Source organism: Parasteatoda tepidariorum, chromosome 7, assembly GCF_043381705.1.
Source record: "Parasteatoda tepidariorum isolate YZ-2023 chromosome 7, CAS_Ptep_4.0, whole genome shotgun sequence".
Classification (NCBI taxonomy): domain Eukaryota; kingdom Metazoa; phylum Arthropoda; class Arachnida; order Araneae; family Theridiidae; genus Parasteatoda; species Parasteatoda tepidariorum.
Genome location: NC_092210.1, coordinates 37,823,105 through 37,839,258, shown reverse-complemented (window position 1 = coordinate 37,839,258; position 16,154 = coordinate 37,823,105). Strand labels below are relative to the sequence as shown.

At 31.5% G+C, this 16,154-nt stretch overlaps 2 protein-coding genes across 2 annotated transcripts in view; both read right to left on the bottom strand.

Moving 5' to 3' along the window:
- Positions 1 to 5,480, bottom strand: part of LOC107455638 (adenine DNA glycosylase) — a 28,375-nt gene extending 22,895 nt beyond the window's left edge. The window contains exons 1-3 of the mRNA XM_016073274.3: positions 5,116 to 5,480; positions 3,565 to 3,878; positions 983 to 1,308 (exon numbers count right to left, since the gene is read on the bottom strand). Coding sequence (XP_015928760.1) covers positions 983 to 1,308; positions 3,565 to 3,867 — 629 coding nt within the window. The 5' untranslated portion in view covers positions 3,868 to 3,878; positions 5,116 to 5,480. The remainder of the gene's footprint in view (positions 1 to 982; positions 1,309 to 3,564; positions 3,879 to 5,115) is intronic.
- A 4,329-nt stretch (positions 5,481 to 9,809) lies between these two features.
- LOC107455649 (reticulon-4 receptor) lies at positions 9,810 to 15,681 on the bottom strand. Its single transcript, XM_016073286.3, has 4 exons — positions 15,254 to 15,681; positions 11,619 to 12,004; positions 10,431 to 10,579; positions 9,810 to 10,069 (listed from the first exon to the last, which is right to left on the bottom strand). Exons 1-4 carry the CDS (start codon positions 15,527 to 15,529, stop codon positions 9,915 to 9,917), a joined length of 966 nt encoding a protein of 321 aa, XP_015928772.1. The 5' UTR covers positions 15,530 to 15,681; the 3' UTR covers positions 9,810 to 9,914.
- Positions 15,682 to 16,154: the final 473 nt, after the last annotated feature.

Below are 16,154 nucleotides of genomic sequence, written 5' to 3'. Positions count from 1 at the left end.
GTTAGGATTCTGAGGGTACATACAACTGTTTTAACCTCCATTAAGGTTTGAGTGAAATTTCCTTGTTTTTTAATAGAAAATATTTTATTAGCAAGCTCCCGAAAAAATTTAGTAAGGAAATTAAAATGGAAGTTTTTATATTACATTAATAGTAATACATTAATAGTTACATTAATAGTAATTTTAAATTATATTTCCCCCAAAAAATGTAATTCAATAATTCTATTTAAAATGGTTTCATACAAGTAGGAAACTGGATCAGAACTGATACTCTTTCTCCAAAATTTAATTAGTGTTCAAATATAATATTGCTTTGTTAATTGTAACGTATATATGCTGTAAATAAAATCAAGTATGGTAAAGTGCTCTAAATACAGATGATGATCAACGTTCAACTAAACATACAGGTAAAAACTGAATTTTTTATTCTGTCTGCTCCTCCTTTCTTTGCCTTCAGATTCTCCAAATGATTGAAGCTTAAATAAATATCAAGGCTTGTTTAAAATGTTTTCATATGATGGGAATCTATAAATTTTATAAAATCTAAAAAAGAACAAGTAATATATATATAAAAAATTTTAAGTCAATTCCTACTATAGTTCCTATTTTAGTTACTTTTTATTAAATAATTACAATTAATATAAATATGTATATATTATTGAATCGATATTATTGAGACGAGTATTTATTTCTAAATTTATATCCTGTTAAATATCTTAGGTAAGAGAAATTTTTTTCTCCCATATAAAACTAAAATTAATTAAATTTAATTAATGAATTAATATTTGAAAAAACTGTATTAACATCAAGTGTTATCCACTACGAGTTTAAAAAAAATGTATTTGAACTTGAGTGGATGAATAAAAAGTATTTAATTAACGATTGAAAATTTGAATATATAAATATATATAGGGAGAGGAAATTTGAATATATAAATATATATAGGGAGAGGAGAATTGAAAAAAGAGTTATGAGCAATTACCATAAATGATCACGGACACCTGGATGAGATACGTTTGCACCAATCAATCTAATTCTGGATAAAACTCTGATTACATTACCATCAACAACACCCACATTTTTTTGAAATGCAACAGATGCAATCGCTGAAGCTGAATATTGTCCAATACCTGGAATGGATTTCATCAACTGTGGCACCACCTGAGGAATATTGCCACCAAGTTTTTCCATTATAATTTTAGCTCCCTCATGAAGTCTCCTTCCCCTAGAATAGTAACCTAGACCTGCCCACATTTGTAGCACTTCTTCAAGCTTCCCAGCAGCAAGATGTTTCACAGTGGGCCATTTCTAGAAAGATAAAAATTTATTTATACGTTGACCTAAATGATTAATATGGAGACCAGAAAACAGACAGGGGTCTGTCTAGGTTTTTCTGAGAGGTACCTATTTTGTGAAAATTTAGACATAATTTGTGAAAAATTAAAAATTACATTTCAAAATTTAACACAAAAATATGGCAAGAATATGGATTTATCATTTCTTAAGGAATACAAAAATAAAATTTTAAGAAAAATATTTTGTGAAACTACCGTTTTTACTAAAATTAAATTTGTGAAACTACCGTTTTTCCTAAAGTTGAATTTGTGAAGGTACCGCTAAACGGTAGTAAATTCGGTCTGGACAGACCCCTGACAGATGAGTAAAAAGTTTGGTGGAAGAACCAGGGTTCTTGCTGTTTGATATCAAGAACCCTGGTTCTGGACATGAAACATTGTCAAATATAAATTTAATTAATCTTTATACTTATTTGATAATATTTTGAAATTGAAAAATTTTTTAAAATTTTCATTTTATAAATGTAATTTAAAAAAATTGTAAAAGAAAATCACAAAATTATTTTATCTTAAATATAATAATTATTTTAGCTTAAATTTAAATAACTCATATGAGTGTGTGACCTCATTCAAACAAAAAATTATACAAACACGGGGGTCAGTCCAGGGTATATTTAATACCGTTTAGCAGTACCTTCACAAATTCAGCTTTAGGAAAAGCGATAGTTTCACAAAATACTTTTAATAAAGCAGTTTCTCACAAAAAACCCCTTTCTCGTTGCAATCTAGGTAAAAGATGTACTTTTTTGCCAGATGTCTTTTACGAAAATGTAGCACATGTTTGGTCAGATACTGCAACATGGTAAACCTTACCGGTCGCTCACGCTATATCAAAGCGAGCTTTTTTAATTTTTGCTCAGTTTTTTAAAATGTAACGAGTGTTTCTCTTTGTAAACTTTACAGAAAGTTAAAATTCGAACATTATTCTGAACATTTCGAACATTATTCTGAACATTTCGAACATTATCTTAAACACTATTGTAAATTTATTCTATCAGACCTTTATTTTTATGAAACACTTTTTTTCTCTGTGAAACTTTTTTCTGTATGACCAAGTCGAAAATAATCTCATAATGAAAATAACTTTTAGTGCTAGTACTGTTAAATGCATGTTTTTATTAAATTCAAGCTGAAATTAAACTATAGACAATGATTTTTATGGAATTAAAATTGGATGCAATTTTAAGCCCACAATTTTACAATAGCAAAATTATCTTTTTTATATGGGGAGAAATTTACTTGTCATAAATGATTTTTTTTCAAAGTGACAATTTTTGAAAATGTTTTTGTATTGATTTTTTATTATAATTTTTAATTTTCACAAATTATGTCTAAAATAGGTACCTCTTTCTAAAAAAAAAAAAAAAAAAAAAAAAAAAAAAAAAACAGACAGACTTCTGAAACATAATTATACAAATTTGTCAGTAGGTATTGAAATTGCAGCAAATCATACCTCTAAGTATAAAAAATTTTTACGAAAAATATCACCTTTTACTCCTTAAAAATAACTATAAAAATCAGTAAAAATACTGAAAACTTTCTGCCATGATGAATTCTATTCTTTTAGATTATTATTGATATTAAGTGATTTTTACTCTTAGTTCAACTGTGCTAAGAACAACTAGTACACTTAGTTCCATATAAACTCTTGATGAAGATTATGTAAAGTTCGTTATTGTGTTAGGTATATAGAGTCAACTTAATTTTAATATTGCACTACAACTTCTTTAAGTAAATGATACCTAAAAAAATTGTTTTTTTTTATTTGCCCCTTTCAACATAATAAAAAAATTTACTTACACGTCCATACATTTTAAAAACAATATTTAGAAACAGTAAAAAAAATAATAATCAATTATATATTCTAAAAACAGTATTGCAGAGTATCTTCCACATAAGGTAAAGAGGAAGTAGTCCATTCAGAATGATTATACTTCCTGTTTAATCAACTTAAATCTAATACATACAAGATATATCGCTTGTTTTATTAAAAGAAATTTAATATTTTTGATTTAGGACCTTTCCTAATAAGAGTTCCATTTTATCTTAACTTGACCATACAATTGCTACTGAAACTAAATTCTTTTTTTTTCTTCCTGCTACCCTATTTTAAAGAATGTTACAGAGTGGACCTCTTCCTTTAATTAACTTTCAATAAACATATAACAAATAAAGAAGATAAATGCTAGTACGAATATATCAGAAATACCTTCATCCATTTGTTAAAATATGGAATAACAGTGGCAACTTGAGTTTGTTGCAACATAATTTCTGACACCCAGACAGCATAGCCTCTAATATTAGCATCAGTTTCTGTTTTAGCTATGTCACGCCAAGGTAATTTACGTTGTTCCTTATCATACCACTTTAAAAGATTTTCTTGCAGATCTTTGATTTCTTCATTGGTAAAATGATGTTTAAAACAAATACTGATAGATTTCGTTTTCTTTGATTCCTTTTCATTTTTAACACGCTTTTGATTAGATATTGATGATTTTGATTTATTAGGCATTATGATATCATCTGAAAGAGAGAACAAGCATGATTAATAATTGCAACTAAATGTGAGCATACTTATTAGCAGAAAAATAATTATATGTTTTAAAATGATATTAAAAGGAATTGTTTTTATAAAAGTGAAATTTTTTAAACATTTTTTATCAAGGTGCAATTTCTTATACAAAATACTCCTCAGAAAAAATAAACTGCTTAAATTGGCTATTCAGCAGATCTATGAAATGAAAATAATTCCAAGCATTTTCTGGCTGCTTTTCTTTGATGCCGGAATTTGATTAGTCCTAATTGGAAATTTGGATCGTTCAAATATAACTCTTTTACTTCTACAATTACAAAATATTTTCTTGTTATTTCATAGATAATATTTGTGCTGTACCATTAGATGCACTGTCTGAAATCTATTATCAGAAAGTCTCTATTTTACTTATAATTTGTTTTTTGGAATTATTTTCTCCCCCTACTGTGCTGCAGATTAATAAAGGTTTTTCCCAGTGAAAAAAATACATTAAAAAAAAACACACTACCAAATGCAAGGAACAAATTATCTGAGGACAAATTTAATTTTAGCTCAGAATGAAAAATAATGAATGTAAAAAAAGGTAATTCTTATTTTTTCGCTATTGATCTAATCAAAAAAGTTCACTCAGAATTTAACTGATGAAACAATTTAATTCCAAATCTGTTGCAATTTAGTACTAGCAGTACTTTGTATTAAAAATAAAGAGTAATTTAAGCTTATTTAAAATTGCATTACTCAAGTAAATTTCTGTAAGGGAACACGATCAATTAATGTTAGATATTGTAAATCGAAAGTTATGCTAAAGTTGCCTAATATAACTTGATACGGTTACAAACCATATAATATAATACTGTTCTTTGTTAAATTATGACAGAATCAATAATTGATTACATTTTTCCTTCTACCAAATATTTATTATAGGTACATTTCTAAGGTAGAAACTTAAATAATTCTACATAACGATCAGTAGTTTAGAAAGTCTATAGGAATATCTGATGACATTAGCTATCAATTATCATGAACTTAATATTTCAGCCTCCCAAAAAAATGAGTTTCAAAATGAAATTTTATGGTAAGACTTATATACAATTAAATAAAAAGCTAACAATATTTCAAAATTATAGTCTTTTGCATTTAATAGCAATTAAAAATAATTAAATAGAAGGGTGGTAATTCAAAATTCGAGTACAGCTTCCTATAATAACAAAAAGCATTTATGCTTACTCAATAGTATGTACAGTATATACAAAAATCAGGTAATCATAAGAGTTTAAATCATGAGGGAAAATGCATAAAATGAAATGCGTGAAGAAATCCTAAATAAAAAAAACATTAAGTTTTCGAAATTTTCGCCGCGCTTTACTTAAATTTGTTTATTTACATTTTCGGATAGAAAATGACAGTTACAGTTAACAATATGTCAGATATTTTTTTAATTTTTAATCACGTTTTTTTTTGCATTAATTTGGTTGGCTGTTTATTTTAAGGAGCGTTCACTTTGCATGTAGTTCATGCACCTCCAATCGCCATTAAGTAGTTCGACATTAATAACATACGACCTGCACGTCTAGGGTAATCACAAGCTGTGTTCCTTAAACGTTTTTCGAGTTTTTTTTTTCATTTTAAGGCCGAATCTTACTAAATACGGTTCACACACTCATCAGACGTCGAAGGAAAATAAGAAATTGATAGGTGAAAAAATATTTTTTCCGCAAAAGACTCACCTCTCAGGTTCAATATTTACTGAGAGGTGTGTGAATCGTAAATATGAAAATCTTCTATTGCTCCGTTCTCAATAAATGCGGGGAAAATTTGCAGTGAAAATAGCTTTTAAGCAGCCATTCTCGCTGGTAGCATTAAAAAAAAAGGCAAGTAAGCGAAATTGGGAATACAAGCGGGAGTCTGATTAACGAGTTTTTCATGAGAAAATGTTCTTTCCTAATCATTTTCTCACTCACAGCTATGAATTCGCATATGCGATTCTTTCGTATTGCATTGTGAGTGGTCTATTATGTATGGCATATACGAATCAATAGCGTTCTCACTGATGCAATCCTGGAGTAACTGCGATTTATGCATGCAGGATCAGTTAATCTTACATGTAGTTTCTAAATATTCATCGAATGTCTAGGGTATATGGATCGCTGGCAGAATTATTCAGAAACTCAGAGCCGTTTTTATGAGAGAATCAACTTGCTGCGGTCAGTGTCTGGGTTTGTGACCACTTGGATCAGTCTGCGTATGGACCGAGGGTGTGCAGTATTGGTCCTCGCTAAGCAGTTCTACCGTAATGTGCTTCGAATTCACGTGCAGGTCGTCGGGCTACCGAAGCCTGGATGCCATCTCCTCTGCAAAGAATCAAAATTGTGATGGCATGTCTTCGGATCATCCTCAGGAATGTTTCCAATCGCCAATAGCCCATTGTGAAGCTCCAGTGCAACGTAAATGAACTACTACAACAACAAAGCATATGATTTACGCATCTCCCATCGCCATTTGAAGAGAAGGAGGATTGGATAAGGGAATTTTTCGCGAGAGAATGTAATTCACCAATCAGTTTGATTATCCCACGATGGTGATTGGAGTTGCCTGAATCGCAGGCAGTGTGAATTGTCCAAACTGCATGAAAACAGAACAGCTCGATCAATAACGAATCTTATTCGCGTTTAGCGGACATCAGGAAGATACTTTCTTTTGAAATTTTATTTTTTACAATGTGGAAATTATTTGAAACTTATATTAATAAATGAGAATCAATTTGTTAGAAAATACATATTTTAGGTTAGTTGTTGCTGTTGTTATTGTTAATTTACGTCGCACTAGAGCTGCACAATGGGCTATTGGCGACGGTCTGGGAAACATCCCGGAGGATGATCCGAAGACATGCCATCACAATTTTGATCCTCTGCGGAGGGGATGGCACCCCCGCTTCGGTAGCCCGACGACCTACGCGCGAAGTCGAGCACTTTACGGTAGCACAGTTTAACGAGGACCAATACCGCACACCCTCGGTCCCTACGCAGACTATTTTAGGTTAGAAATACACTGGTGTGCAAAACTTAAACAACAAGTGGTTTTTCAGCCACAGCTCCCCAACAAAGTACACTGGTGTGCAAAACATAAGCAACAAGTGGGCTTTGTGTCATAACTCTACAAGAAATTATCCGATTGACATGAAATTTGAATATGATTTACATTATTTTGTACTTAAGCGATGGTAAAAGAATAATGGCGCAGAAATGAATATAAAGCTTAAAGTAGGGCATGCAACAAAAAAAGGCTTTATTTGACATATAGTGGCGTTACACATGATTGCCTGAAAAAGCGTAAGTACAACTGGCAGATGTTCCCTAGTATGGAATATGCCCTCCCCTTACTATAATTGTTGCTTGGCATCGTCTCTCCATGCTAAGCACCAGATTATCCAGGAGTTCTTGGGGTAAACGTCTCCATTCCTCCTTTAACGCATCTTTCAGCTGATGGGTGTTACCAGTCGCGTCGCAAGACGTCTCCCTAATGCATCCCACACATGCTCTATGGGATTTAGATCTGGAGAGTAAGCTGGCCAATCCATTCATGTGATATCTTCACTTTACAGTAGCTCTTGAACATTAGCAGCACGGTGTGGCCGGGCATTGTCATCCATAAAAATGAAGTCTGGTCCAATGGCCCCTCGGAACAGACGCACACGGGGTAGGATCACCTCATTGCAGTAGCGGTCTCCAATTACAGAGCCTCGGTCGAAGATCTGAAGCTCAGTCCGCCCGTTCAACATAATGCCACCCCAGACGACAACTCCAGGACCACCGTAACGATCTCTTTCCGCGATGTTATTGGGATGAAATCGAGCTCCAACCTCTCTCCAGATGATCAGACGTTGAGAATCACTTGTTGCACTAAAACGACTCTCATCTGTGAAGAGGACGCGACTCCATTGATGAGGTGTCCAGGTTTCGCGTTCTCTGCACCACTCTAAACGGTGCCGCCGATGGCTAACTTTTAAAGGTATGCAGCGTTCAGGACGTCTAGCAAATAAGTCACCTTTGTGGAGGCGTCTGACCACTGTAAATCTTGATACTTGTCGTTCTGTGGCTGTGCACAGTTGCTGAGATATGCCGCTCGCTGACTGAAAACGGTTTCTTTTCGCCTGGAGAACAATGTAACTGTCATCTCTTGGCGTTGTTTTCCTTGGGAGGCCACCGCCAACCTTCCAAACAGCTGTACCAGTAGTTTTAAAGGCATTCCAAGCACGAGAAACAACACTGCTGTTGATCCCGAACTCTTTGGCGACACTGGTCACAGCGACACTGGAAGCTTGAGGAGGGTACGCCCCTCCTCAAGCTTCCCAATCATTCTTCCTCGAGTAAAGTCGTCTAAATGATTTCTTGAAGACATGTTTCACAAAACAAATCACTTGCACTTGCAGCGAATGTCTTTAACTACGGTGCTCTTCATCCTTTTATCACAGCTTTGACCTGCAAGCGCCGACCCACAAGGTATACGTACACTTACATCACCTACGACGTTTTATTTCTAAAATTTGCATACAAATAATCTTTCTACTGTATTACGTGCATATTATACTGCAATTTCATGGCTATCTTATACTTTGTTGGGGAGCTGTGGCCGAAAAACCACTTGTTGCTTAAGTTTTGCACACCAGTGTATATCTCTAACGAAAGGAGGGAAATTGCTAACGCAAAAAACGTAAAGTTGCTAACGTAAGAAACGTAAAGTTGCTAACTTAAAAAACGTAAAGTTACTAACGAAAAATGGAGAAAAAATATGTGAGAAACAAAACTAGAAAAATCGCTGAAGCCGAGCGAGAGAAAACGGTAGGTAGGTACTTTATTTATGTCGCACTAGAGCTGCAAAATGGGCTATTAGCGACGGTCGTTGAAACATCTCTATGAATGATGCGAAAACATGTCTTTACAATTTTGTGAGGTCTGTTCCCCAATTTAGACATAGATATGCGTTGGAAGGAAATTTTCTCCAGATCTCTATGTCCATTTCACTGCTGAATGACCGACCACGGAAGTCAGAGCAAAAGGTTAGGTGCGCGGAAAACGAAAGTGTTTATTAGTGAACTTTAAGTGTCAATTTGGTAGAGAATACACATATACGTGAATAAACATTTATATAATATGGTAAAGCTTTGACTATGTATCTTAGTTTAAGAAAGGGCAATTTGCGAATTTTCGTAATTTTTTGAATTTAAGGAATTTAATTTCTTAGACGTTTTGTTTACAATACTCCCCAATTTTTATTTATCAAAGTGAGCTTTTTTCTGTAGTAAAAATGGCGTCACCTATTGAGTAAGATAGATAGGGATGGGGAGCTTCTAGTTTTTCAGATGAATTAAAGTGTGGAAGGTCTATCTTAATGAGATTAGATTATAATCTAATAGTTATGATCTTCATAGTTATGATCAAGGTTTGTAATATGCTTGTGTTGACAGATCTAATCACCGGTGTTCAGATGAGTTGTGTCAGATTTCTCAGTAAAAGTAATTCCCTAACATCGTGATGGTCAGACTAAATGATTCCATCAAAAAAGGGGATGGTTCTTGATGAGATGTTAATCTGGAAACTATTAAAATATGATGGTTCATGAAGTATTGGTTTTGTTGGGCCATTAAACAAAATCACAGAACCATGTTAGTTTTGCTAATGTATTCCAACAGAAAGTTGTTCCAATTCTTAAAATGGGATGACGATCAGTCTTGATGGTACCATTAAGAAGTAAGATGGTTTTTGATGAATGGTTATGATGGTAACCATCTTCTTCACGTTGGTCTATCAAGAATTTTGTCTTTGGCTTGGAAAAACAAATTCTTGTTAGCTATCTCCCAACACTAAGAATGCTATTTTTAAAAGATGTGCTTTCTAAGTTAGTTGACAAAATAATAAAGATGCTTTTAGTGAAAGACACAAAGTTTATTTTCCGGTTATTTTAGAAGTTCAAAATAGTGGAAATCATAACAGTCTCTATCATTAAATCCTGAATTTTTTTAATTCTTTTTACAGACAAGATTGAAAGTGCGCTGGAAGTAGTTGGGTGATTCTTTTTTCTTTAAAGTTCTCAGGTGAATTGCACTTTCCACTCATTAAAACTACCCTAGCTTGTTTTGCTGTGGTTATCCATGCTATACGGCAGTCACAGATCAAAGGACAATCTAAAGTAAAAGTAAAGAAATAATACAAAGTATTAATGTTATATTTATTTACAAGTAAAAGTAAAGCATTCCCGCTAGAGTCCGTTGTGGGCCAGGGAATGAAAAGAGGAACTCTTAGCGTTCCTTTTTTAACTAGAATAAAGAAGATCTTTCAAGTTAAATTTATATACCTCTCCGAATACAAATTAAATTGGATCATCCATATAACTTGAATAACTTTACAAATGCTTACTTTAAAGATAGATGTAATTTCAGCTGTAATAAATTAGAAGATTTAAGTGGTTTTAAAAATTTTAGTATTTTTTACTTTAAATTTCTGTTTTGTATTCTAGACTTTTTGATTCATGTAAATAAAACTTACCTTGGAAAAGCGCCATTTGTAATTGACTCCATATTGGTCTGAAAACATCTTCATTTAAAGTCTTTATAGGATTTCCTCCCAAGTACAGATACTTCAAAGCAGGTAGTTGTTCGAAGGTGTTTGTGTACAGCATTTTAATTTTGTTATAGCTGAAATTATAAATATTTATGAATAATAAATTATGACTTTTCTCCTTATTTCATTTAACTTATGCAAAGAAATAGGCTAAATAGATGTTACTCTAAATAGTTATTTATGCAAATTATTGATAACTTTTATTTAAACTGCAGTCATAATAAGGAACTTACGAAAATAACGAACATTATTTGATTCTAATTAAGAGTTAGTGTTTATAAATTTCAATATCCCTTCCCCCCTCCGCTAAACCGATTGTAGAAAATTCTCTAAAATCCATCAATGTTTTTGAAAAATAAGGGAAAAAGAACTTAGTAATGAAACATGCTTGCATAAATACGATAAACACATCCCTATTTTGCTACTGTTAATTAAAAAATAAGTGTAAAATTTGTTGCTTACATTATAATAAATTCTAATTAATGATAGTAATAATGTTTATTAAAGATGCTGTTTTTCTTGCCATATTTAAAATTGAAATTGGGCCTAAAATATATTTGCTAATAGCTCGAAAATCAATGCATTGATATGTTTAATCATTCTTCCATAGTTTGCATATATTCTAGGATGTTTTATCTATCATCACTTTGGTATAGTTTGAGTTCCATGTCGAAGGGAAAAACACATTATTAAAATACATTGCTTAAGATAATTTTTGAATGCTTAATATATATTATAGCAATTCTTTTAATTATGATGATAATTTTATTCTTATTTTATAACCGTCTTTGAACAGATGACTGAATTTTCAATTTACGACTACCAATGTTCAACTCCGTGTCTTTGTTTTTGAACTAAATCCAAAAGACAAGCTACAAGACCAGCTACGTAACATCAAACAGGTAATTCTACAAATAATTAAGCGTTTGTGTTAGTTAATTTTTTCTAGGAACGATTTTCGTAAAATCATCAACATTTTGTTGTAATATGACATTTCCTGTATAGCTTAGTAATATCTTTGTGTATTTCAAGAGAAAAAAATTAACAAATAGGAATATAATTTGCAAAAACGAAACTATAAATGCGTAACTTAAATTATTATTATTTTTTTACCTTAAACCGATGGCTTCGAGATTTTTGGCTGGAGTAGGCAACATTGATCTCTCAACGCTTCTAATATAATTGTTATCTAAGGTAAGTCTCTTCAACTGGGTGAACTTATTAAAAGCCAGAGATGGTAGTTTTCTAATGAAGTTGTCTCTGAAATTTAAATCTTCAATAGGCAGGTGAGATATGTTAAGGTTGGGTAGTTCAAAGAGCTCAGAACTTGATATCTTCAAATAACTAAGCTTTTTCATTTTACTGAGTTCTGACCATTCCCAGTTATTAACAAAACTACAGTTTGAAACTTCCAGTGCTTTCAAGCTATCTTCAAGACCTGTAAAAGCAGACTTGCTTTCTCCTAAAGAGAATATACTGGAATCGTGAATTGTTAATACCTGGAAATTGAACACAGAGAGAATGATATTAAAAATACATTTTACGACTGTTCTGAGAATTTAAATGAAATCACACTTTACTGATCATAGTATTTTCCATGTGTAAACGAACGCAATCTCTAAAATTATTGAATTTTTTTTTCTAGAAGTGAACTAGCATATAATGTTCTTTTCTCTAGAAAAACATATTCTATAGTAACGGCATTTTCTACATTAAGGAGAGCGGCAGACCCTTCATTGCCCGTATTTCCGAGTTTTTGTATCCTCTGCATTTTGAGGTCATTTGGATCAACGTGCTCACTATGTTAACAATGAACTCAGTAAATAATGTAAAAACAGTAAATAGTGTACATGTACTCATAATAAACATAAATGGTGAAAAAAATAGTAAACATGTGGTTTGAGAAGTAATAAAAACTGAAAATTATATTAGAATAAAAATGGTAATAAACACTTGTTATCTTTTCAACAATATACTAATTTCGTTATTTAAATTTAAATGATAATTTGAAAAATAAACTTTGTCCTGGTACTCTAACTTAATACTAACACTAACGCATGCGGGGTGCATCGCTTGCAACAAGAATAAATGGATATAAATATAAAAATAAATAAACGAGTCAAAAGAATCCAAATCAGAACTGATAAAAAAGAGAGTTCTTTCTAAATGTAGAGACCATCCTGCTTGCACCAACCACAGTTCTGACGTGAAATATCCTCAGTAATAGACGGATCATGGGTTAGAGTTCCTTTGCCATCAGGCTAACCGTGCTAGGTTCTCGTAGTCTTCCTCTCCTTGTAACGCAAATGTGGGTAAGTTCCATCAAAAAAGTTCTCCAAGAAGGAGAATTTTTCTCTACACTAGATCCAGGAGTTCCCCTGTTTTTCTGGATTGTGTTCAAAATTACAAGGCTACGAAGTTGAACATTAGTAGTCGTACGTAAACCAAAAATTGGGTCGGCTGTTCAACGACGGTTATAAAATTATAAAATATAGCGACCATGTCATCTTTTCCAACAATTTGTCTATAAATAACAAAAACAAGTTTTCGCTTCAAATTCACCAGAATTACTTTATGTTATTAATATTTTATGAAATACAGCAGATTGGAGCTCAGAAATCATGTTATTTATTTCTTTTATTCGAAACAAAGTTATCTGTCTGAAAATATCGCTTCGCACAATAAGCAATTCTAAACTGCCTAACCGAAAGTTGTGTAGGTAAGGAACTGAAGATTTGTGTTTGTTTACAATTGTATTGATAACACCATCCATATGGTAAGGAAAACAAAGAACATGAGTGAACACAATAGTCCTGTTAATAAGTGAGTTCTCTTATTTGATTGAATCATCTATTGTTGCCTATTCCCTTCACGTAATTAATGTGTGCAGGAATGTGTAAGAAGAGTTCTTCAGTATCTGCTTGGATAAAATCGTGAATTTTCTGGTCCATTGCCGGATGCTCTGACTACTAAGACAAAAGGTGATAGCTACCCCAAATAGTGTCAATTATAAATGATTCTAAAATAAATTTTACCACTGAATGGAACCAATTTCTGCTCGAACACTGATTCTAAGAGAGGCCGATAATCTTCATAAATCAATGCAGATGATGATAGCGACGATGATAGATCACAGACTCATACTGACACACTGGTCTTATGGCTTCACTCCTGACGGTGGTAAGGCGTAGCCTAATGCACCATTCTATTGTGATTAAAAGTATGCATCAGATCAAATATGGTCAATGTTGTATGACATAAATCAGTGCAGATAATGATAGTGACGCTGATAGATCACAGACTCATACTGACACACGGGTCTTATGGCTTCACTCCTGACGGTGGTAAGGCATAGCCTAATGCATCATTCTATTGTGATTAAAAGTATGCATCAGATCAAATATGGTGAATGTTGGATGACATAAATCAGTGCAGATAATGATAGTGACGCTGATGGATCACAGACTCATACTGACACACGGGTCTTATGGCTTCACTCCTGACGGTGGTAAGGCGTAGCCTAATGCATCATTCTATTGTGATTAAAAGTATGCATCAGATCAAATATGGTCAACGTTGCATGGCCATAATCAAAACTACAAGGGCAAGAACATTTTAATTTTTAGTAATGCTAATTTATAAGATAAAGACATAAATAAAGTGCAAAGTAGTACTTGGATAATAATAGTGCTAAAACTGGGTGTGATTTTGATCCTGAATACTCGAGCTATAAACTATTAAATTTTAGTTCCTTATTCTTAATTAATATTCCAATTAATAATTAAATATTTTATTGTTTTATATTATTATTACTGAATTATTGTAAAAATAATGAATTATCTTTTAATTCAAATTTCAAAAAAATGATATTTTATATTTCATTACTTTATATATTATTTTATTATTATTAATAATTAATATTATTATGTTTAAATTAAAAACTCTCTCTTATTCAAACTTTTTTAAAAAAAATTTCTCATTTATTATTTGTAATATTTCGTTGATTATTTAATGGTTTTCTAGAGGTTAATTTTGTCCAAGATAAATTATTGGTCCAATGGTATGAAAGAGTGGATAAATTTCGAAATAAATAACTTTTTGATGATATAAATTTTCAACCAAAAAATATTTTGGTACATAATACTTTACGCAGACAAAAATTTAAAACAAAAAAGTAGAAATACGCATCACACACGAAATCATTTGTTTAGAAAAAGTTTTATTTGTTTTTTGAAGTAGTTATTATAATTCAGTTAAAACTTTTTAAAGTATTTTTTACTGAGAAATTAATAAATAACAATTAAAGTACAAAATTATGTACTAAGAAAAAATTTTGAATTATAATTTATGGTAATATTTTCTAAATTGAATTAAAATTTGTAATATAATTGTAGCATTTTATTTTTATGAAATTATAATGTACATAGTTATTTTTTTACACTCTTTAATACCTTGTAAAAATTTCAGGATCAATATACGGTAAAAAATATTGACTCTCAGGACACAAAATCGAAACAAAAATTTTTTAGAATAATTATTGCAATAAAATCACTGACTCACTTTAATTAAATAAATATTACAGTAAAATTTACGGTATAATATTTTAGGGTAAAAATAGATTTTACGGATGATGCACCCTAACTGCCGATACTTAATACCGTAATTTGATACAGAATTTTTTTACCGTGTAATATGGAAAAAGTATCTTTAAAATTAAAACGAAGAACGCTTTAAAATTTAATACTTACCTTTATTTTAGTGTCTTTAAATAATTCATTTGGAAAAAACATAAAACTTACAGCTTTCAGCTGTACCATAAAGATTTTTTTTCTTTTTGCAGATATCACAGCAGATAAAAGTTCTTCTCCACATTCAACTCTTTCACATGTTATAATAGATTTGCCTTCGTTATTAGGTTTACACGAACATGGAAGAATGCTGAAAGCATCCGGGCATTTATTTCCATTCCAAAAAGCTGTACTAAAATTCACTAGTATCAAAATAATGACAAAACGCGTCTCCATGTTTTTTTCTGAATCATAAAACCTGTTTAAACTGTAATCGATTGAAATTAGTAAATTTTCCTTTGAGAACGCATTAGTGATAAGAAATTAAAAGAAGATAATAGTAAAGGTGTTTTTTATGCCCTTCTTGTGTGAGAAGCTTTACACGTACTGATAAATTTCAAATATCAAGATTGATTTAACTTTTTGTTTAATGCAGTGCTAAAAATGGCGATGCAGACACAATGTTAGAAGTGCCCTGACTTTGTTTTTCTAATTTATTTTAATTTAAAGTTGATTTTTTTTTGTCTATAAGAAACTTTTAAATACAAGTTCTTATAACAACTGATTTCTAATTTGTTTCGGAAATATTGTTCTCTTTTGGAGTATGAAACTTATGTTTGAACACTGCGAAATAGTTAGGGGCGCATAGTTGCCACCATTTTTAATCTTGAGGTAAATTAAATACATTAAGTATGGTACTGTAGTCATAGAGCAGAAAATTTTATAAAGAATTGTTTGAAAGAATAAGTACGGATATGTCAATAAAAATGTTCTTGTTTCATAATCGAAATGTTTTTGCAATGAAGCTACAAATTGATACTAGTGAACGTGGAAATATGTGTTGTCAATAAATAAAAAAAAC